This window comes from Mandrillus leucophaeus, unplaced genomic scaffold, assembly GCF_000951045.1.
Source record: "Mandrillus leucophaeus isolate KB7577 unplaced genomic scaffold, Mleu.le_1.0 Scaffold484, whole genome shotgun sequence".
In the NCBI taxonomy this organism is placed as follows: Eukaryota; Metazoa; Chordata; class Mammalia; order Primates; family Cercopithecidae; genus Mandrillus; species Mandrillus leucophaeus.
The window spans coordinates 2,555,264-2,571,020 of NW_012105187.1; the positions used below are offsets into that span (position 1 = coordinate 2,555,264).

At 42.7% G+C, this 15,757-nt stretch overlaps 1 protein-coding gene across 1 annotated transcript in view; it reads right to left on the reverse strand.

Annotated features, from left to right (window-relative positions):
- The window catches only part of FAM129A (family with sequence similarity 129, member A), a gene marked incomplete at its 3' end in the record, with an annotated part of 46,974 nt that extends 31,876 nt beyond the window's left edge, over positions 1 to 15,098 (reverse strand). Inside the window, exons 1-4 of the mRNA XM_011995368.1 lie at positions 14,988 to 15,098; positions 6,735 to 6,839; positions 6,261 to 6,423; positions 1,723 to 1,910 (exon numbers count right to left, since the gene is read on the reverse strand). Of these exons, the coding sequence (XP_011850758.1) occupies positions 1,723 to 1,910; positions 6,261 to 6,423; positions 6,735 to 6,839; positions 14,988 to 15,098 (567 nt within the window). The remainder of the gene's footprint in view (positions 1 to 1,722; positions 1,911 to 6,260; positions 6,424 to 6,734; positions 6,840 to 14,987) is intronic.
- Positions 15,099 to 15,757: the final 659 nt, after the last annotated feature.

A 15,757-nucleotide genomic window follows, 5' to 3' on the forward strand; every position in this document is an offset into this window, starting at 1 on the left:
AATTATTATACTTTAAGTTCTAGGGTACATGTGCACAATGTGCAGGTTTGTTACATATGTATATATGTGCCATTTTGGTTTGCTGCACCCATTAACTCGTCATTTACATTAGTTATTTCTCCTAATATTATCTGTCCCCCATTCCCCTACCCAATGACAGGCCCCAGTGTGTGATGTTCCCTGCCCTGTGTCCAAGTATTCTCATTGTTCAGTTCCCACCTATGAGTGAGAACATGCTGTGTTTGGTTTTCTGTCCTTGCAATAGTTTGCTCAGAATGATGGTTTCCAGCTTCATCCGTGTCACTACAAAGGACATGAACTACAAAGTATTCCATAGTATATATGTGCCACATTTTCTTAATCCAGTCTATCATTGATGGACATTTGGGTTGGTTCCAAGTCTTTGCTATTGTGAATAGTGCCACAGTTAACATATGTGTGCATGTGTCTTTATAGTAGCATGATTTATAATCCTTTGGGTGTATACCCAGTAATGGCATCACTGGGTCAAATGGTATTTCTAGTTCTAGATCCTTGAGGAATCACCACACTGTCTTCCACAATGGTTGAACTAATATACACTCCCACCAAGAGTGTAAAAGCATTCCTACTTCTCTACATCCCCTCCAGTAGCTGTTGTTTCCTGACTTTTTAATGATTACCATTCTAACCGGCATGAGATGGTATCTCACTGTGGTTTTGATTTGCATTTCTCTGATGAACAGTGATGATGAGCATTATTTCATGTGTCTGTTGGCTGCATAAATGTTTTCTTTTGAGAAGTGTCTGTTCATATCCTTTGCAAAAGGGGGGAATTATTAATGCAAACTAACTATGGCCTAAGAAGGACTCCTTACTTATATATTTGAATCCCTGTGGATGAACTGTAACCTAGCTTATTAGTCAGACAAAATTGAAAACCTAACTCAGTAGTAACAATAGCTGAGTGTTGGCCAATCCCAGGGGCCATACTTCAACCACTCATAGACTGCTGAATGTTCAAACTGCATTCAAATAAGGCCATGCTGTAACCAATCTCACTGTTTCTGTACCTCCCTTCCAATTCCTGTATGTCACTTGACCTTTTTTGTCTATAAATCTGTTCTGACCATGAGGCACCCCTGGAGTGTCTCTGTGAATCTGTTGGGATTCTAGAGGCTAATGATTTGCAAATGGTTTGTTGCTCAATTAAACTCCTTTAGATTTAATTTGGCTGAAGTTTTTTTTTAAAATCAAATTTCATATCATGAGTGTATATTTTTGAAAACAAACCAACAATGTTCTACAAATGAGGATATATACTTGTATGAATAAAGAAAAACTATAGCAAAAATATATACCAAGCTATTTCCATTAGTTAATTCAGGGAGTTGGGAATGGGGGTAGCCTAGGAGGCTGGGGTGGACTAGGATTAGTGGGTATCAGTGATGGTGATTAAGTTTGCCTTTATATATATTTGAGTATGTTGTTTCATTTGTACAAACAGGTTATTATTTTTCTAACTTGAAAACCATCAATAAAACTATCAGATGGATGGATGAATAGATGGACGAATGGGGGGGTCTGAATGAACGGAAGAAAGGCTGGATGAATGGAGGGAAGGGCAGAAGAATGGAAGGAAGGGAAGAAGGGAGGAAGGGAAGGAGAAATGGCAGATAAAGCCTCATGGAAAACGCAGCCAGGCAGACCATTCACACCCAGCTCCTCAGCTCTGTATCCTACCTCCTTCAGCTGGACACTGTCTTTGGTGTTCTGGAAGTTCTGGCTGAGTTCATCCACCTCTTTCTCAAAGAGTGCACGTACTTCACTGAATCCCGAGCTCACTGGTCCCATGAGCTCCTCCAGGATGGACGCCAGGAATGGCTGCACACTCTCCACACAGCTTTTCTCCGCCGGCTGGGCCACCATCGCTGAGGTAGGAAATAGCCAAAAAAACTGTGACATATGGCAAAACTGGGTTTGTGGTCACTGGAGCCAGACCAGAGCTGAATGGTGCCCCACAGAGCCATTTAACAGGCAAGGCAAGCTCAAGTGGCCATGATAGACTAGCACAATGAGCCCGGTGCTCGTGGTCACAAGAAAGGAAAACCACTGGACCATTTGAGAACTGGAACAAACATATCCACTCCCCAAGCTTCCCTCTGCCCTGGGATAAAATGTATTTTTCTGCTTGGTCCCTCTGAACATGCAACTCTTCATACAAAGAAGAAAAGGCTGGTGATCCACCTATCTACTGTCAATCACCATCATTAAATATGCATAGTTTGTCTTCTAAAAACATAATTTATTGTTTTAATTCATTTCTCTAAGAGTTAATCACTCAATATAATTACATCCCCCCTCCCCACTAAAATACTTTTTAAGAACTCCAGTACATTCTTTTCTTGGGCCAATGGAACCAAATTCCATTCAGTTTGCCACCCCACCTCCTGTCCCCATCCCTGATTAAAACAAGACAAAACAAAATCACAATAGGTTTTTCTGACCAAGATGACTTGTTTAGTGACAAAAATGTAGAGTACATTCTGATCATGAAGAGGAATGAAAAAATGTCACTATAATTCCACTCTCCAGAGGAAAGTACTGCTTTTTGATTTAGAAGAGGGAGAGCACAGTGAAGCTCCTGGTCCAGTCTGGGTAGGACATGGAAACCTGCATTGTTTTCAGAGCAGAGGTGATTCTCAGGATCAGCTAGGAAGCCACAATGGAGTGAAGGAGGCCAGAGCTGGAAGAAGCCTGAGCTCGCTCCATGGACTGGAAGGCTAGCTTTGTGGATCGAGGCAGGTCACAGAGCCTTGTCATAGAATCACAGAACTGAAAACAGAAGCACAAGTGGAGCTGGTATCCAATCTCTCCACTTTACAGATGAAAAAAATGAGGCCTGACGATGTTCGATGACTGGACAAACATCACACCCTAATTTGCAGGAGCAGGGCTAACATTCAAGTGTCTTTCTTAAGTTTTTCTTGGGAATGTGCTTGCAGTGAGATGAATGGCTTCATTCTTATTTCAACTGGCAGAAATATTTCACAGAGTGGTGCAGGACCAGATCACGGCCTCTTATTCTGAGAATCCAAAATGACTAATACTATTAATATTACAAATCACTCATAAATATTTTACACAGGTCATAGAATTATTAAGAAAAAATGCTTTCAATTGTATGATCCAAATATACCACAATCTATGAGTCTTCTAAAAATGACTTGCTTGACACTGAAGTATAAAACTGTTTGTCAGGAGAATAAATTAATTATTAGTTAATTAACTTTAAAGAGAGGAAGTATTTGAAAAGCATCTAATTGAAATTTCAGAACAATGCTGAACATGGGTAATATGCAATAAAGATCTAGCAGCAGATGGCAGATTTCACCTGCTGGGTGGGGCCAAGATAGGCACAGGAGGGCTGTGGGAAGGAACATTCCTCTCTGCCCACTCTCCCTCTATTCCTACTTACCACAGTATGCTCCCACCCCCTCTCTGCACTTTTATTCAATGTCCTTTACCTTGCCTTCCTTCCTTCCTTTACCTCTGATTGTAAACATCCTACTCCTCTCTTCAAGGCCCAGTTCAAATTTCACCGGAACGTCCTGGAACTCCCACACAGCTTCCTGAGCTGGGGTCTGCAGGTGTTTCCTCACGGGCTGGAGAAGTTCCATGTCCCATTTGTGTATGCGCTGCTATTTTTCAAGCATGCAGAGATGCTGCTGTGATGCATATGTGTTTGATACATTAATTCATAAGCCTTACTGAAGTGAAGGAAGGAGCTGAACAGAGAGATGATGCCTGAAAGGTGAGGGCCAGAGGGCCTGGATTTGGAGCCCGCCTCTACTACAACTAGCTCTGGAATCTCAGCAAATTACCGAATTTCTACCTCACTATTATCATCTGTAAAATGGAGATCATAAAAGTAATTATGGTGAGGATTAAATGAGTTTACTATATTATGAGTGCTTACAACTCTGGAAGTGGCCCCTTGGAAGGACTCAGAAACTGTTAACTCTCATTGTACCTGTTGGCATTACCGTTTTTTCCAGTCCCCCGACACTAGACCTGTGCTCTCATTATGAGGTGCCCACGTACCTTCTTGAGGTTGAAATGGGATCTATGCTCGTATTGGGAACCACTGTGCTCTTTGTTCTGCCTCTGGTAGGAACATGTTTTTCCTTCTGTCTCAGCATCTGTGATATGCTTTGTATCCTCCTCTCCTTGTAAAATCACGTTGTCTTCTTTGAATCATTCCAGCCATTGTACTCAGCAGAAGTAGAATAAATGCTTATTGAATGCATAAATAATTGTGCAGCAGAACTAAAGCTCTGGGGCTTTACTCCCAAGTCATATGGGAGGAAATAGAGAGATCACCATTTAATACTCCCCAGGTTTTTTTTAGAAATACAAAGCCCTTTATTAATGCAGCCTAAAGCGCACTTCCTTGTTTTAAAGGTGGAGCACTGGATGCCTGGTTAAAATGTGTTTCTGATATTTCATTTTATTCATTTATTTTTTATTTTTGAGGCTTTCTGGAAAAAAACTGGAAAGCCTGCTAGACAAATTCTAAAAGAGCTGTAACACTGATATTCCATTTTAAAAAGACTTGATCATTACTTCCTTTTATGGCTTCTTTTAGGAAATATACTAATTCAGGGCAAAATCTTTTTCCATCATAAGTAGATACACTGGAGCCACAGAGATTTAGGCAAAGGACGATGATTTAGTTTCAGCCATGAGAATGGCCATGGTTAAGCCCAGCTTAGCACCAGATAGCAGAAATTTTGGCACAGAAGTTGAGCAGTGGTAGTTTTAAGTAGTACAAAGTATTTCAATATATAGTCAACTCTAGATTAGTTGTGCTAATGGAGGAATAAGAGACACAGATAGTAGAAAACATCAAATACTCTGAAGTTAAAGTAGAGCTGGCTTTGGAAAGGATGGCGTAAATAGACACACAGAGATACACAGACACACACACCTGTGCTGGAGCTGTGCCTCCTCAAACCTCCTCTCAGCAGGACCTGTGCTAAGAACCCTGAAGTAAGCTGGGCTGCAGTGGAAAGGGGGCCTGAACCGCAGAGGATAATCCACAAAGCAGACAGCCCCGAGACTCTGAGCCTCTTGAGCACAGGAATAGCGTGTTCCTCAGTCACGCTAAAACTCCACTGTCTCGCTTGGAAAGCACATAGTGAATAGTTTCTAATGAATGAATGAGTGAGTGAGTGAATAATCTGAGAACTCTGAGAACTCTCTAGCAAGACTGTTGATAAACAATCACAGATGAGCCTGCAAGCTTCTCCTCTGAAGTGACACTAGGTCACTAGGTATGGTGTGTTTGTTGGGTCGTAGAGGCCCCAGATAGAATGGAGAACCATAGAATTTCATTCTGTAGGATTCCTTAGAGGCCGTCTAAGGCCTCTTGTATGGCAATAGGCAAACTGTTTTCTGTAAAGGACCAAATAGTAAATATTTGTGCCTTTGTGGTCTGTAAGGTCTCAGTTCCAACTCTTCACTTCTGTTGTTGTAGCACAAAAGCAGCCACAGACAATACATAAGTGAATGTGCCTGGCTGTGTGCCAAGAAAACATTATTTACAGAAACAGGTGGTGGCGCAATATGGCTCAAGGGCTTCAGTTTGCCAACACCACTCCTGTGGGTCCTCCTAACTTCAGAGGAGGACACTGAGCTAAATAGAAGTTGAGTGACCTCCCCAAGTATGCATGGACTGGCTAATATTGGAGTTGGGGCTACAAACCCACATTTATTGGGTTTGTAGGGTGACTGGGTATGACTCTAAGCCAAAATTTTAGGCTTTCATGTTAGAGGAAAATCCATGTATTAATTGATTTGAATATCTGCTGAGTCTGTATATGCCAGGCATGACACCAGGCCCTGGGTGTACTTGAGTAAACCGGGGTGACATGGCTCTGCTCTTTGAGAGCTTACAGCAGAGAGGAGGTGGAGCAGAAGCCAGTCTAACTCAGTGCCAGGGGTGCTACAATGGGGGTTGGGGGTGCAGGCAGTATCAGAATACACAGGCACTGCCAAAGGCAAGAAACAAACTTTCCTCTGCTTTGTGTCCATGAAGCTGCCACAGGGAGGCCCAGGCCCCTAGTAGTACCTCCAGCATGCTCCTGTTGCAGCTGTGATCACCTCCACCCGATTTCTTAAGTTTAATTGTCCTCTGAAACCATGCATTCCTGCTATGTGGTGGATCCCTGTGTGTACAGTTTATTTAATTAGTAAGACCATGGATTATCTCCACTGACCTTTGATCTTTCCAATTAAATAGTTCTTTGAGTTCACAATCTGATCCATGTCGGAACGGATCGTTCCTTCCAGGCCCTTTGTCAGAGCTCTGCATTCCTCCTTCAAGGCACTTAATCCTTCCGAAACTTGATTCTGAACCAGGGTGTAGGCCTCCTCGAGGAGCTGCAACAGGGAATAACACATAAATCAGGGCTCTGTCATGTGTAAGTGCTGATGGAGTCAAGCGGAGGGAGGAGCCTTCATCACAGACCATCATAACATAAACAGAACTGCACACACATTGTCATTTTTCTTTCAGAGTTGGAGTCTGTTTGGATTAGTCTTCGTGTAAGTGAGACTGAGCAGGTTGCAGGTAGGCGTTTCTACACCCAGGGAAGGAAATATCAAACAACAACAACAAATGCCCTAAGAGAAAAGTGAAGGGAATGTTCCCATTTTAAGTAGCTCAGTTGTGGAGCAAAACCATTGCTTACACCAAGCCACGTCCTCTTTCTGTCATTCTTCTTCCCCTTCATCTTAGGCAGCAGGTCTGTCTGAAGAGTGGGCAGGAGCTCCTCCATCACCAGGTTACTCAGGATCTGCACAGCAGAAGACAGCCCAGAGTTGGTCAGTCGGTGATGGCTACATCTGAGCATCAGGCCAACTAAAGATGTCCTGATTGGCTGTCCCTGCCTGGACCAGATGAACTCTGTAGCAGGTTAATAGTTTAATAATACTATAATAAGTTAATAGCTTAACCTACTACAGAGGCCACAGAAATCTCAACTAAGACAATCTTAGAGGCTGAACATTCTTAAACATCTGCAAGGAATAGTAACGTCTGCTGATATTCTCACCTTGTTGTTTTCCCAACGTAAATAACAAATTCCCCAAATTCAAACTTCACATCTTCAAACTAGAAGAACTTAGGGCATACAGTAAAATGAAAGATTTCAATAATGGATAAGGACATCTTCAGCAAAATTGTGAAGGAAATGCTAGGCTTGGCTTTGGTGGCTTGAGTCTTTGTCTGTGTCCCCTGGGACTATCATTCCTCCTAAGCCTCTTCATGATCAAGGTATCAAAGTATCTTCATGCTCTTTGTCCCCACTGTCCCCTGAGCCCCATTGTCATCCTCTTTAATGTTTAGTAAAAGAAGGGAAGAGCAGTTTGAAGAAGCGAGAATGACGCCTGGACCGACCAGAGCCCAGGTATCACTGCATCCCACCATGCAGTGTCTTCGTCCAGCACTGGAGAAAGGCTGAGGGGATGCTCCAGGAGATACAGCCACATTGAAGGATAAGCCACAGAGAAGATTGGCAAGGTTGTCTGCTAGACCTGCTTCTCCACAGTCAGAACCCAAGCTCCAAAAGGCCCCTACTAAGAAGGAAGAGAAGGTATGCAAAAGGGAAAAAGGGAAAGGCTGGCACCGGCAAGGAGGGAAATAATCCTGCAGAAAATGGAGATGCCAGAACAGATCATGCACAAAAAGCTGACAATGCTGGAGATGCCAGGGGAAGTGTGCATTTTTGGTAACTGTGTACTTCTGGTGACCGTCCAATTGGAGATACTATTTTTTTAAATGGAGCTTTATAAAAATGTAGAACGTTGTCTTACTTTTCTTAAAGCTATGTTATGATCACACAGAACATTTCATTTTTGGGGGGAAAGGGGCATATGTCACTAACAGAATGTCTCCAAAGCTGGATTGATGTGGGGAAACACCTTTTCTTCCAGTTTTGAGAAACTTCCTCTTGGCTCCCAGGTGGGGTATTCCTGGTGTTGACACACATAGCTACCTTGGCACAAACACCTTATGGTGTGGGAAAACTAAAATTCATTATTTCCTCTTCGCCCTCTCTGCCTTTAGTATGGTCTCAACTTCCTTAAACCCAGAGACCTATTGGGACCTGATGCGTAAAATTAGTTAGCAGTCAGGGGGCCATCTGGACCTTCCAGTGACCCCTATTGAGAGGGCATCTCTCAAAAGAACAGCAGTTCCCTTTTTAGAGTGTGGATCTCCAGACTGATGATTTTGCCATTTTCATTTCATCTCCTGAAAGTCTAGACTGGCTCGTGAAAAGTTGTTAAAAAACATGCTACAGGTGAAATGTCAACCCTTACTGCAAACGAGAGTCTAAGCAAATGAAGATTTCGCTGGGTTTTATACCCTGATTTCTGATCAGAGAAGAAGCTGTTTTCTTCTGATTGAAGAAGAGAGTTTGGAAGTTGTTGTATACTATTAGCAATTATCTGCTCATGGCTTGCCTAATATACTATGATTGCTTACAAAAAGCATCTTTAATAAGGCTGGATACAGTTTGAAACAGGAAAAAGAAGGGAATAACCAATATTTTGGAACAATCAAATATTTGGAACATTTATAGGAGGAGTGTGAGATAATGGGGACTGAAACAAAAAAAAGGAAAAAATAAAAGAAGAATATGGGAAGGAGTGTCTAAATTTTTCAAGTGTTTTTAAAAAGCGTGTTCCCACATCGCTCCTAAAATTTTTCTTGGCTCAATTAAACTATTTCCGGTGAATCGGAGCAGTATTCTACACAACCACTCATGCTACTGGCCCTTCCTTCTTTACCCCTGCCCCTGAATTGCAGCAGCTTTGCTGTTCACATTCACCTTCACTGTGAGTCTTTCGAGGCCCACAGCTCAGCTTGCATTCATAGGCTGCACACTAAGATTTACAAAAGGGGAAGCATAGTTTTAGGAAGGGAGGCAGGAGGCAGAAAAGTAGGGAATCACTTGAAGCATCTGTTCTGAGTTTGAAATAATGTTTGTCCAAAATAACTGACCTCCTCCTTTCACTTCTCATAAAAATTCAAATTACGCTTTGGGAATTAAGGAAGATTTGCTCTGAGGTCACTGGTCAGCCTCATGCTAGTGGAAATGCCCATGAGCTCATTTGATCTTGCCTTTAATCAGGGCTCCGTCGCGGCAGGGTGTAACGCTTTCAATGAACCAAATAGAAACACTCTCAGGGTGGAGGTGGACGAGCTGTCCTGTCCCACTGTGCCTGTGGGTTGCTGGGAGAGGTGCTCAGCTCAGGGCAGCAAGTGGGGCTCCTGTCATCTGCCAAGTGGATCTGCCTGGGGTGACGAAGGTTATGGTGGGGACAGAGTTTCCACTAGCCCTGGTAATTCACTGGTGGGGATGTTTTTGACCTTTCTTCGCCATTCTCTGGGGGCAGTCGAAAGATGAATCACCATTTTCTGTGGCATTTAAGAGGCACCTAACATGCACAAAACTCCATGGAAATTAGCAGGTCCAACAATTATTGAAAGTAATGGCAAGAACCACAATTACTTTTGCACCAACCTAATAGATCCACCAGCCCACCCTGCTCAATGGGATAAGTTCTTGTTTGGAACACATCTCCCCAAAGTGTGGTATGCGAAGAGTGAGCCAAGAGGAAGGGAGACCAATGCCAGAATTTAAAATCACTGGGTTGACATTATGAAACTCAAGGGTCATAAGAATTGTCCTAATTCATCCTCTTGCAGAGATTGGTTAGAATTTTAGCATAAGTGTGAAACGGGTTTGAAAATATGAAAATGTTATATATAAAGGCCAAAGAAAAATAATGTTCCATTTGGGTGGGCTTATAGTTTTCTTGTCTTTCCCACACAATGTTCCAAGAAATTTGGTTTTATTTTACAACTTAAGGAATTAAAGGAAATATGTCTGGGAGGAAAAAGAGGGGGTGGAAGTGGGTTACAAGTTGGTGGGGAGGGATGATATGGTTTGGCTGTGTCCCCACCTAAATCTCATCTTGGATTGTAGCTCCCATAATTCCCATGTGTTGGGGGGGACTTGGTGGGAGATAATTGAATCCTAGGGGCAGTTTCCCCATAATGTTCTAGTGGTAGTGAATAAGTCTCACAAGATCTGGTGATTTTACAAGGGGTTTCCCCTTTCATCTGGCTCTCATTCTCTCTTGTCTGCTGCCATGTAAGACGTGCTTTTCACCTTCTGCCATGACTTCGTGAGGCCTCACCAGCAATGTGGAACTCAGAGTCCATTAAACCTCTTTTTCTTTATAAATTACCTTGTCTTGGGTATGTCTTTCTCACCAGCATGAAAACGGACTAATACAGTGGGGGAGTGGGGCTCAGGAAATGGCCACAGGGCAGCAGAGCCTGTGGGTGCTGAAGTTCAAGTGCATCTCATCCCAACAACCATCCTCATCTTCCAACCTTCAGCCCCACCCTGCCCTGATTGAGTGCTGCCTGTCACCTCCCCAGAGCCCACTCTGGCATTCCCTACCATGGTCTGCCTTCCACGAGCAGAGTCCTAAGCCCTTGGGCTTTTCTAGAGAAAGTAGCTAGTCTACTAAATAAATTGTAGTCATGAAGGAATTCCCTAGCTCCTCCCCTCAGAACAGTATCCACTGAATTTTAACATAAGTGACCTAAAAATACCACTTTTTTTTTTTTTTTTTTTTAATGGGGGGTGGTGGCAAGGGGAGTGTTTTGTATACTTAACTACTACGACTTGGAGATTTAAAAATTCTATCACTCCTATAAAAAGTAAGCATGTCACTAGGTTGATCAAAACTAACAAACCTGGGATCACCCCTTGAAGGCCCCACCACAGTGCCTCCTTTCAGATGCTGAGCTGTCAGGGAGGTGTGAGGTCCGGAGAGGCCACCCTCCTTCCTGAAGCAGGCCCCGCAGTCTCATCAGGCTGCTGGCTCAGGCCCCTTGTGTTACTGAGTGGCCGTGGGTGAAAGAATCCACTCAAAAGGAGTCACACTTAAGATCTTTCAGCAAAAGACAACTCTGGAGCATATGGATAAGGCCTAAAAAATGTGGGTAGTTTTTTGGTTTTTTTTTTTTTTTGTCTTGAAACTGTTCTGTGGGAATTATGAGCTGTTCTCTAGCCTATCTTGGTATTTTAAAAGCAAATAATAAATACATAACATAGCTAGAGATACTTTACAGTTGCAAAGCCCTTTCCCTCATGATCTCATTTGATATATTTATATTGACAAGTAGAAAATATGTTGATGTTTTTACTGGCATACAAATATTTTCACCTTAATAGTCTGCCAGGCAAGTTATTCTGAGATAGTTGCTCTGCCTGGACACTTGCCTAAAACAACCATCGCCATGAGGGCCTTCCATACTTGCTGTGTGAGTCATTACTACGAAGGTAGTGGAACAAGGCTGAGAGTCTGAACGCAGGCCCCTAGGGTAGAGGGGTTCAGGACAGGGCTATGATTAAGGTCTTAGCAGTCAGGAAAAAAAAATGCAAATAAACCCAGCGCTTTAAACAAAAGATGTCATTTTCTCAAACTCACTTATGCTATGCCATTTTCTTTAACCACTTGCTAGCTTCCCTGGCCCCCTGGCCTCTTTTTTCTATGAGTCTTAGGGTAGACACTGCTTTACTGTTATGCACCAAGTCTTAGAGTCTGTGGGGAACCGTAATCCTTACCTGGCCCCACACGGTAAGCTTTAGAGGCCATTTCCTTTTACCAGCTTCTCCAAGCTGGTTTAAAATGCATTTCTGTAGCAGACTAGCTTTCTGACTTCAGCCAACTGTTCTGAATGTTCTTTCTCTCACCTGGAGGTTACTGGACCAATAATCCTGAAATGCTCCTCCAGCATTCACATTTTATGAGTCTGTCATTTTACCAAAACACTTAAATTCTGGGAGGAGCAAAACCACTTTTTTTTTTTTTTTTTTTTTTGAGACAGGGTCTCACTCTGTTGCCCAGTGCAGTGGCACAAATGACAGCTCACTGCATCCTTGAACTCATGGGCTCAAATGATCCTACTGTCTTGGTTTCCCAAGTAGCTGGGACTACCTGCACATACCACCGCTCCCAGCTAACTTTTAGAAAACTTTTTGAAGAGATAGGGTCTTGCTATGTTGCCCAGGCTAATCTTGAACTCCCGGATTCAAGCAGTCTTCCCACCTTGGCCTTCCAAAGTGCTGAGATTACAGGTATGAGCCACCACACCCAGCCCCTGTGAAACTTCTTACTGGGACACTTGATAACTCCAGTGATTTCTGATCTCTTTTCTGCTTTTTTTTTTTGTTTTGTTTCACTTTCCCATTTAAAATGTTTTTTATCCTGCAAAACTAGGAGCTTACTATGACCACTTGCACAAATGCTTTACAATCTTCATCTATATAGAGACTCATATACATATACCCACACACATATGTGCCTTGTCTTCTGCATGCTTTCTATGTGTGTCTTGCCTCATCATGATGGCAAGGGATGAGTCATTTCTGTCTCTTCCAACTTATTCCACTTAGCACATAATCAGCCAAAAGCCAAAACAAACTCAAACTCAACTCCCAGAAAGGATTTATTAAATACCTATATTCTTTTTTTTCCCTTTTTTTTTTTTTGAGATGGAGTCTTACACTGTCACCCAGGCTGGAGTGCAGTGGCACGATCTCAGCTCACTGCAACCTCTGCCTCCCAGGTTTAAGCAATTCTCCTTGCCTCAGCCTCCCAAGTGACTGGGATTACAGGCATCTGCCACCACACCTAGCTAATTTTTTTGTATTTTTATTAGAGACAGGGTTTTACTGTGTCAACCAGGCTGGTCTTGAACTCCTGGCCTTGTGATCTGCCTGCCTCGGCCTCCTAAAGTGCTGGGATTACAGGCGTGAGCCACTGCACCTGGCCTAAGTACCTATTTTCACTGGCATCATGGAGGAACGTAAGTTCATATACGTTTTCGAGTGAAAGAAAAAAATGAAGCAAGTGGCAGGGCTGAACTCAAGGAGCTATTGAAAAATAAATGTGTAACTTAGTATATTCCCATGGTTGGTGTTAATCTTGCACTGGGCCAGGAGCAGAAGCCATCATTGCCTTTGCCATTTGTCCACTTAGCATGTAACTCTGAAACTATCAACTCCACAGGGCCAGGACCATTCTGTCTTGTCTATCTTTGGGTCAATAGCCCCCAGCACATTGCCTGGCATAGAGTCAGCGCTCAGTAAATAGTAGTTGAATGAATGAGACTAGGCAAGTCACTTTGCTGTTATATGCTTCCCTCAGTTTTCACATTTACAAAATTGAAATAATAATAATAACTGCCCTACCCATCTCATAAGATTGGCAAGACAAACACCATTAGGTTTCGAACATTATCAAGTATCACACAAAGGCATTTGACTACTCGTCTATCTATTAACTATGTTGGCTTACATGGCAGGCCAGCCAGTGTCAAATGCTTCAGCTTCCCCTTCTGACACTTTTGTTTTTCTTTATGGCATAAGTACACAACTATTTGGTTCTCTCAGACTTATGAATGGCTGTGCTTCCCCAAAATATCAAAACTCAAGACTTGTTTAAAATTCTGGAAGAAGCAAGTCTCAGGTTGGGAAATAGATGAGTTTAGAATCTACCAGAAAGAAAAAAAAAAGAGAGAAAGAGAAGATTCTAATGGTAAACACATGTTCTTATATGGTGAAACAATAAAGAAGAGCTCCCTCATGAGTTTTTAGCATTAGATGTTTAATGACCACACAGAGGCAAGGCACCACTCGGCATCCTCCAAATATTGTTCTCTAATAATGAATTTCACTAGCTCCCAAAAGAGGTACCGTAGGAGATGTGGGGAAAAAAAAAAAATTAGTGGGGCCGGGCGCGGTGGCTCACGCCTATAATCCCAGCACTTTGGGAGCCTGAGGCAGGTGAATCACGAGGTCAGGAGTTTGAGACCAACCTGACCAATATGGTAAAAACCCGTCTCTGCTAAAAATACAAAAATTAGCTGGAGTGGTGGCATGCATCTATAGTCCCAGCTACTCGGGAGGCTGAGGCAGAAGAATTGCTTGAACTCACGAGGCGGAGGTTGCAATAAGCCAAGATTGCCCCACTGTATACTCCAGCCTGGGCGACAGAGCGAGACTCCTCTCAAAAAAAAAAAAAAAAAAAAATAGCATTCTGAAATACCATGTTGCTTTATGTAAATATGCCCATACCCAGCCTCCTGCTCTTGGCTGACGCAGCCATGTGACTGGTGTCATCATGGAGGCGGGGGTCACATCACAAAGCAGTTTCCTTTGGAGATTTATAATACCGTCCCTGGTACCAAACCCACTGAAGTGCTTAGGCCATGACTGGCATCTAGTCAGGATCATGAGAAATTACAATGTACCGCAGGGCACAGAAAACTAGAAAAGATAAATGCAATATATGGAAAACTGTCTAATGCTTTTCGAATTTGTTTTTTTCATTACTTCATTTACATATAATTCAATAAAGACAGCTGCTTGCCAAATACTTCTCCAACTGCACTTCACAAGGCAAGGTAAACATTACTATTCTTATTTTTTCCAGAGGAGTAATCTGAGACTAAAAGAGGTTAAATAAGTTGGCATGACTTAAGTCCAAGTTTGCTGACCCTAGCTAAAGCCCTGTCATGCACTTTGCACTACTGCTCGCTACTCACACTCGATTCTAGTCTGGAAGCACGAGGTCATCTGAAAGAGAAATTATTTTCATAGAAAACAGTGGGGGCAGCTCTTTCCACTGTTGCCATGTTTCTGGCTGCCCTATTTCATGCCCAGTCTGGTGGTCTTTGCAGTGGGTGCCTGGTAGTTTCCTGACCAATGCTTCTAGACATGAGAGAGGTGGCCTGTGGAACCACATCTTCCATACTTGCAACTTTTTTGTTTGATTGTTTAACAAAATGACCCTGACTTCCTATCAGTCAAATACCCAAACAGAGAGAGAATCCAAAATGTTGAGCCCCATGTTACCTGGATTTCATCCCCAGTGATCATTTCCCAGGAACCATAGTGACCCTTCTCCTGTCGGAAGAATTGCACAGCTTCTAAAAAGGCTTGGGCTTCAAATGTCATCTGCTTCATGTAATCTAAAGAGAAGAAGGAAGGACATTCAGCAAGGTAAAACACTCTACTTTTCCCCATAGCTCCTCAAGTGTAATGGCTCAGAGACCTAGCATTATCTGAAAATGACAAGGCATGGAATTATGAGACACAGAGCAAGTTAAGCAAGTACTGAATTCAAAGTTAATTTGCAGGTGTACATCACATTACTTGTTCATCGTCCTAGCTGATACATTCTATCAGTTACTGAGCATACTGGTTAGGACTAGAAGGAGGCCCATCTCCCTTACTGTCTCTTATACATGCTTCCCTATCCACCTGCAGGCACCCAGTGACTTTACGCTACCAGCTGTGACACAGGCCGTCCCTTAACAGTGCCTCTTGTGTTCAAAGTATCTCCTTCCAGTTTCCCAACAAAACAATTTCTCTGTGACTCGGTATCAGCTTTCAATACAATATGCATCAACACAACATGGAAATGTATGCAAATGAAGATAGTAATTGCTAACACTTACAAAGCAGGATAATGTTCATCTAAGCACTTTACAGATTTCATTGAGACCTCACAAAAACCCTCCAGGAGAGTACTATTATCCTCATTTTACAGATGAGGAGACTGAGGCACAGAAAGATGAATTAATTGCCTAGATCATATAGCTAGTGAGTGGCACAGCCCAGGT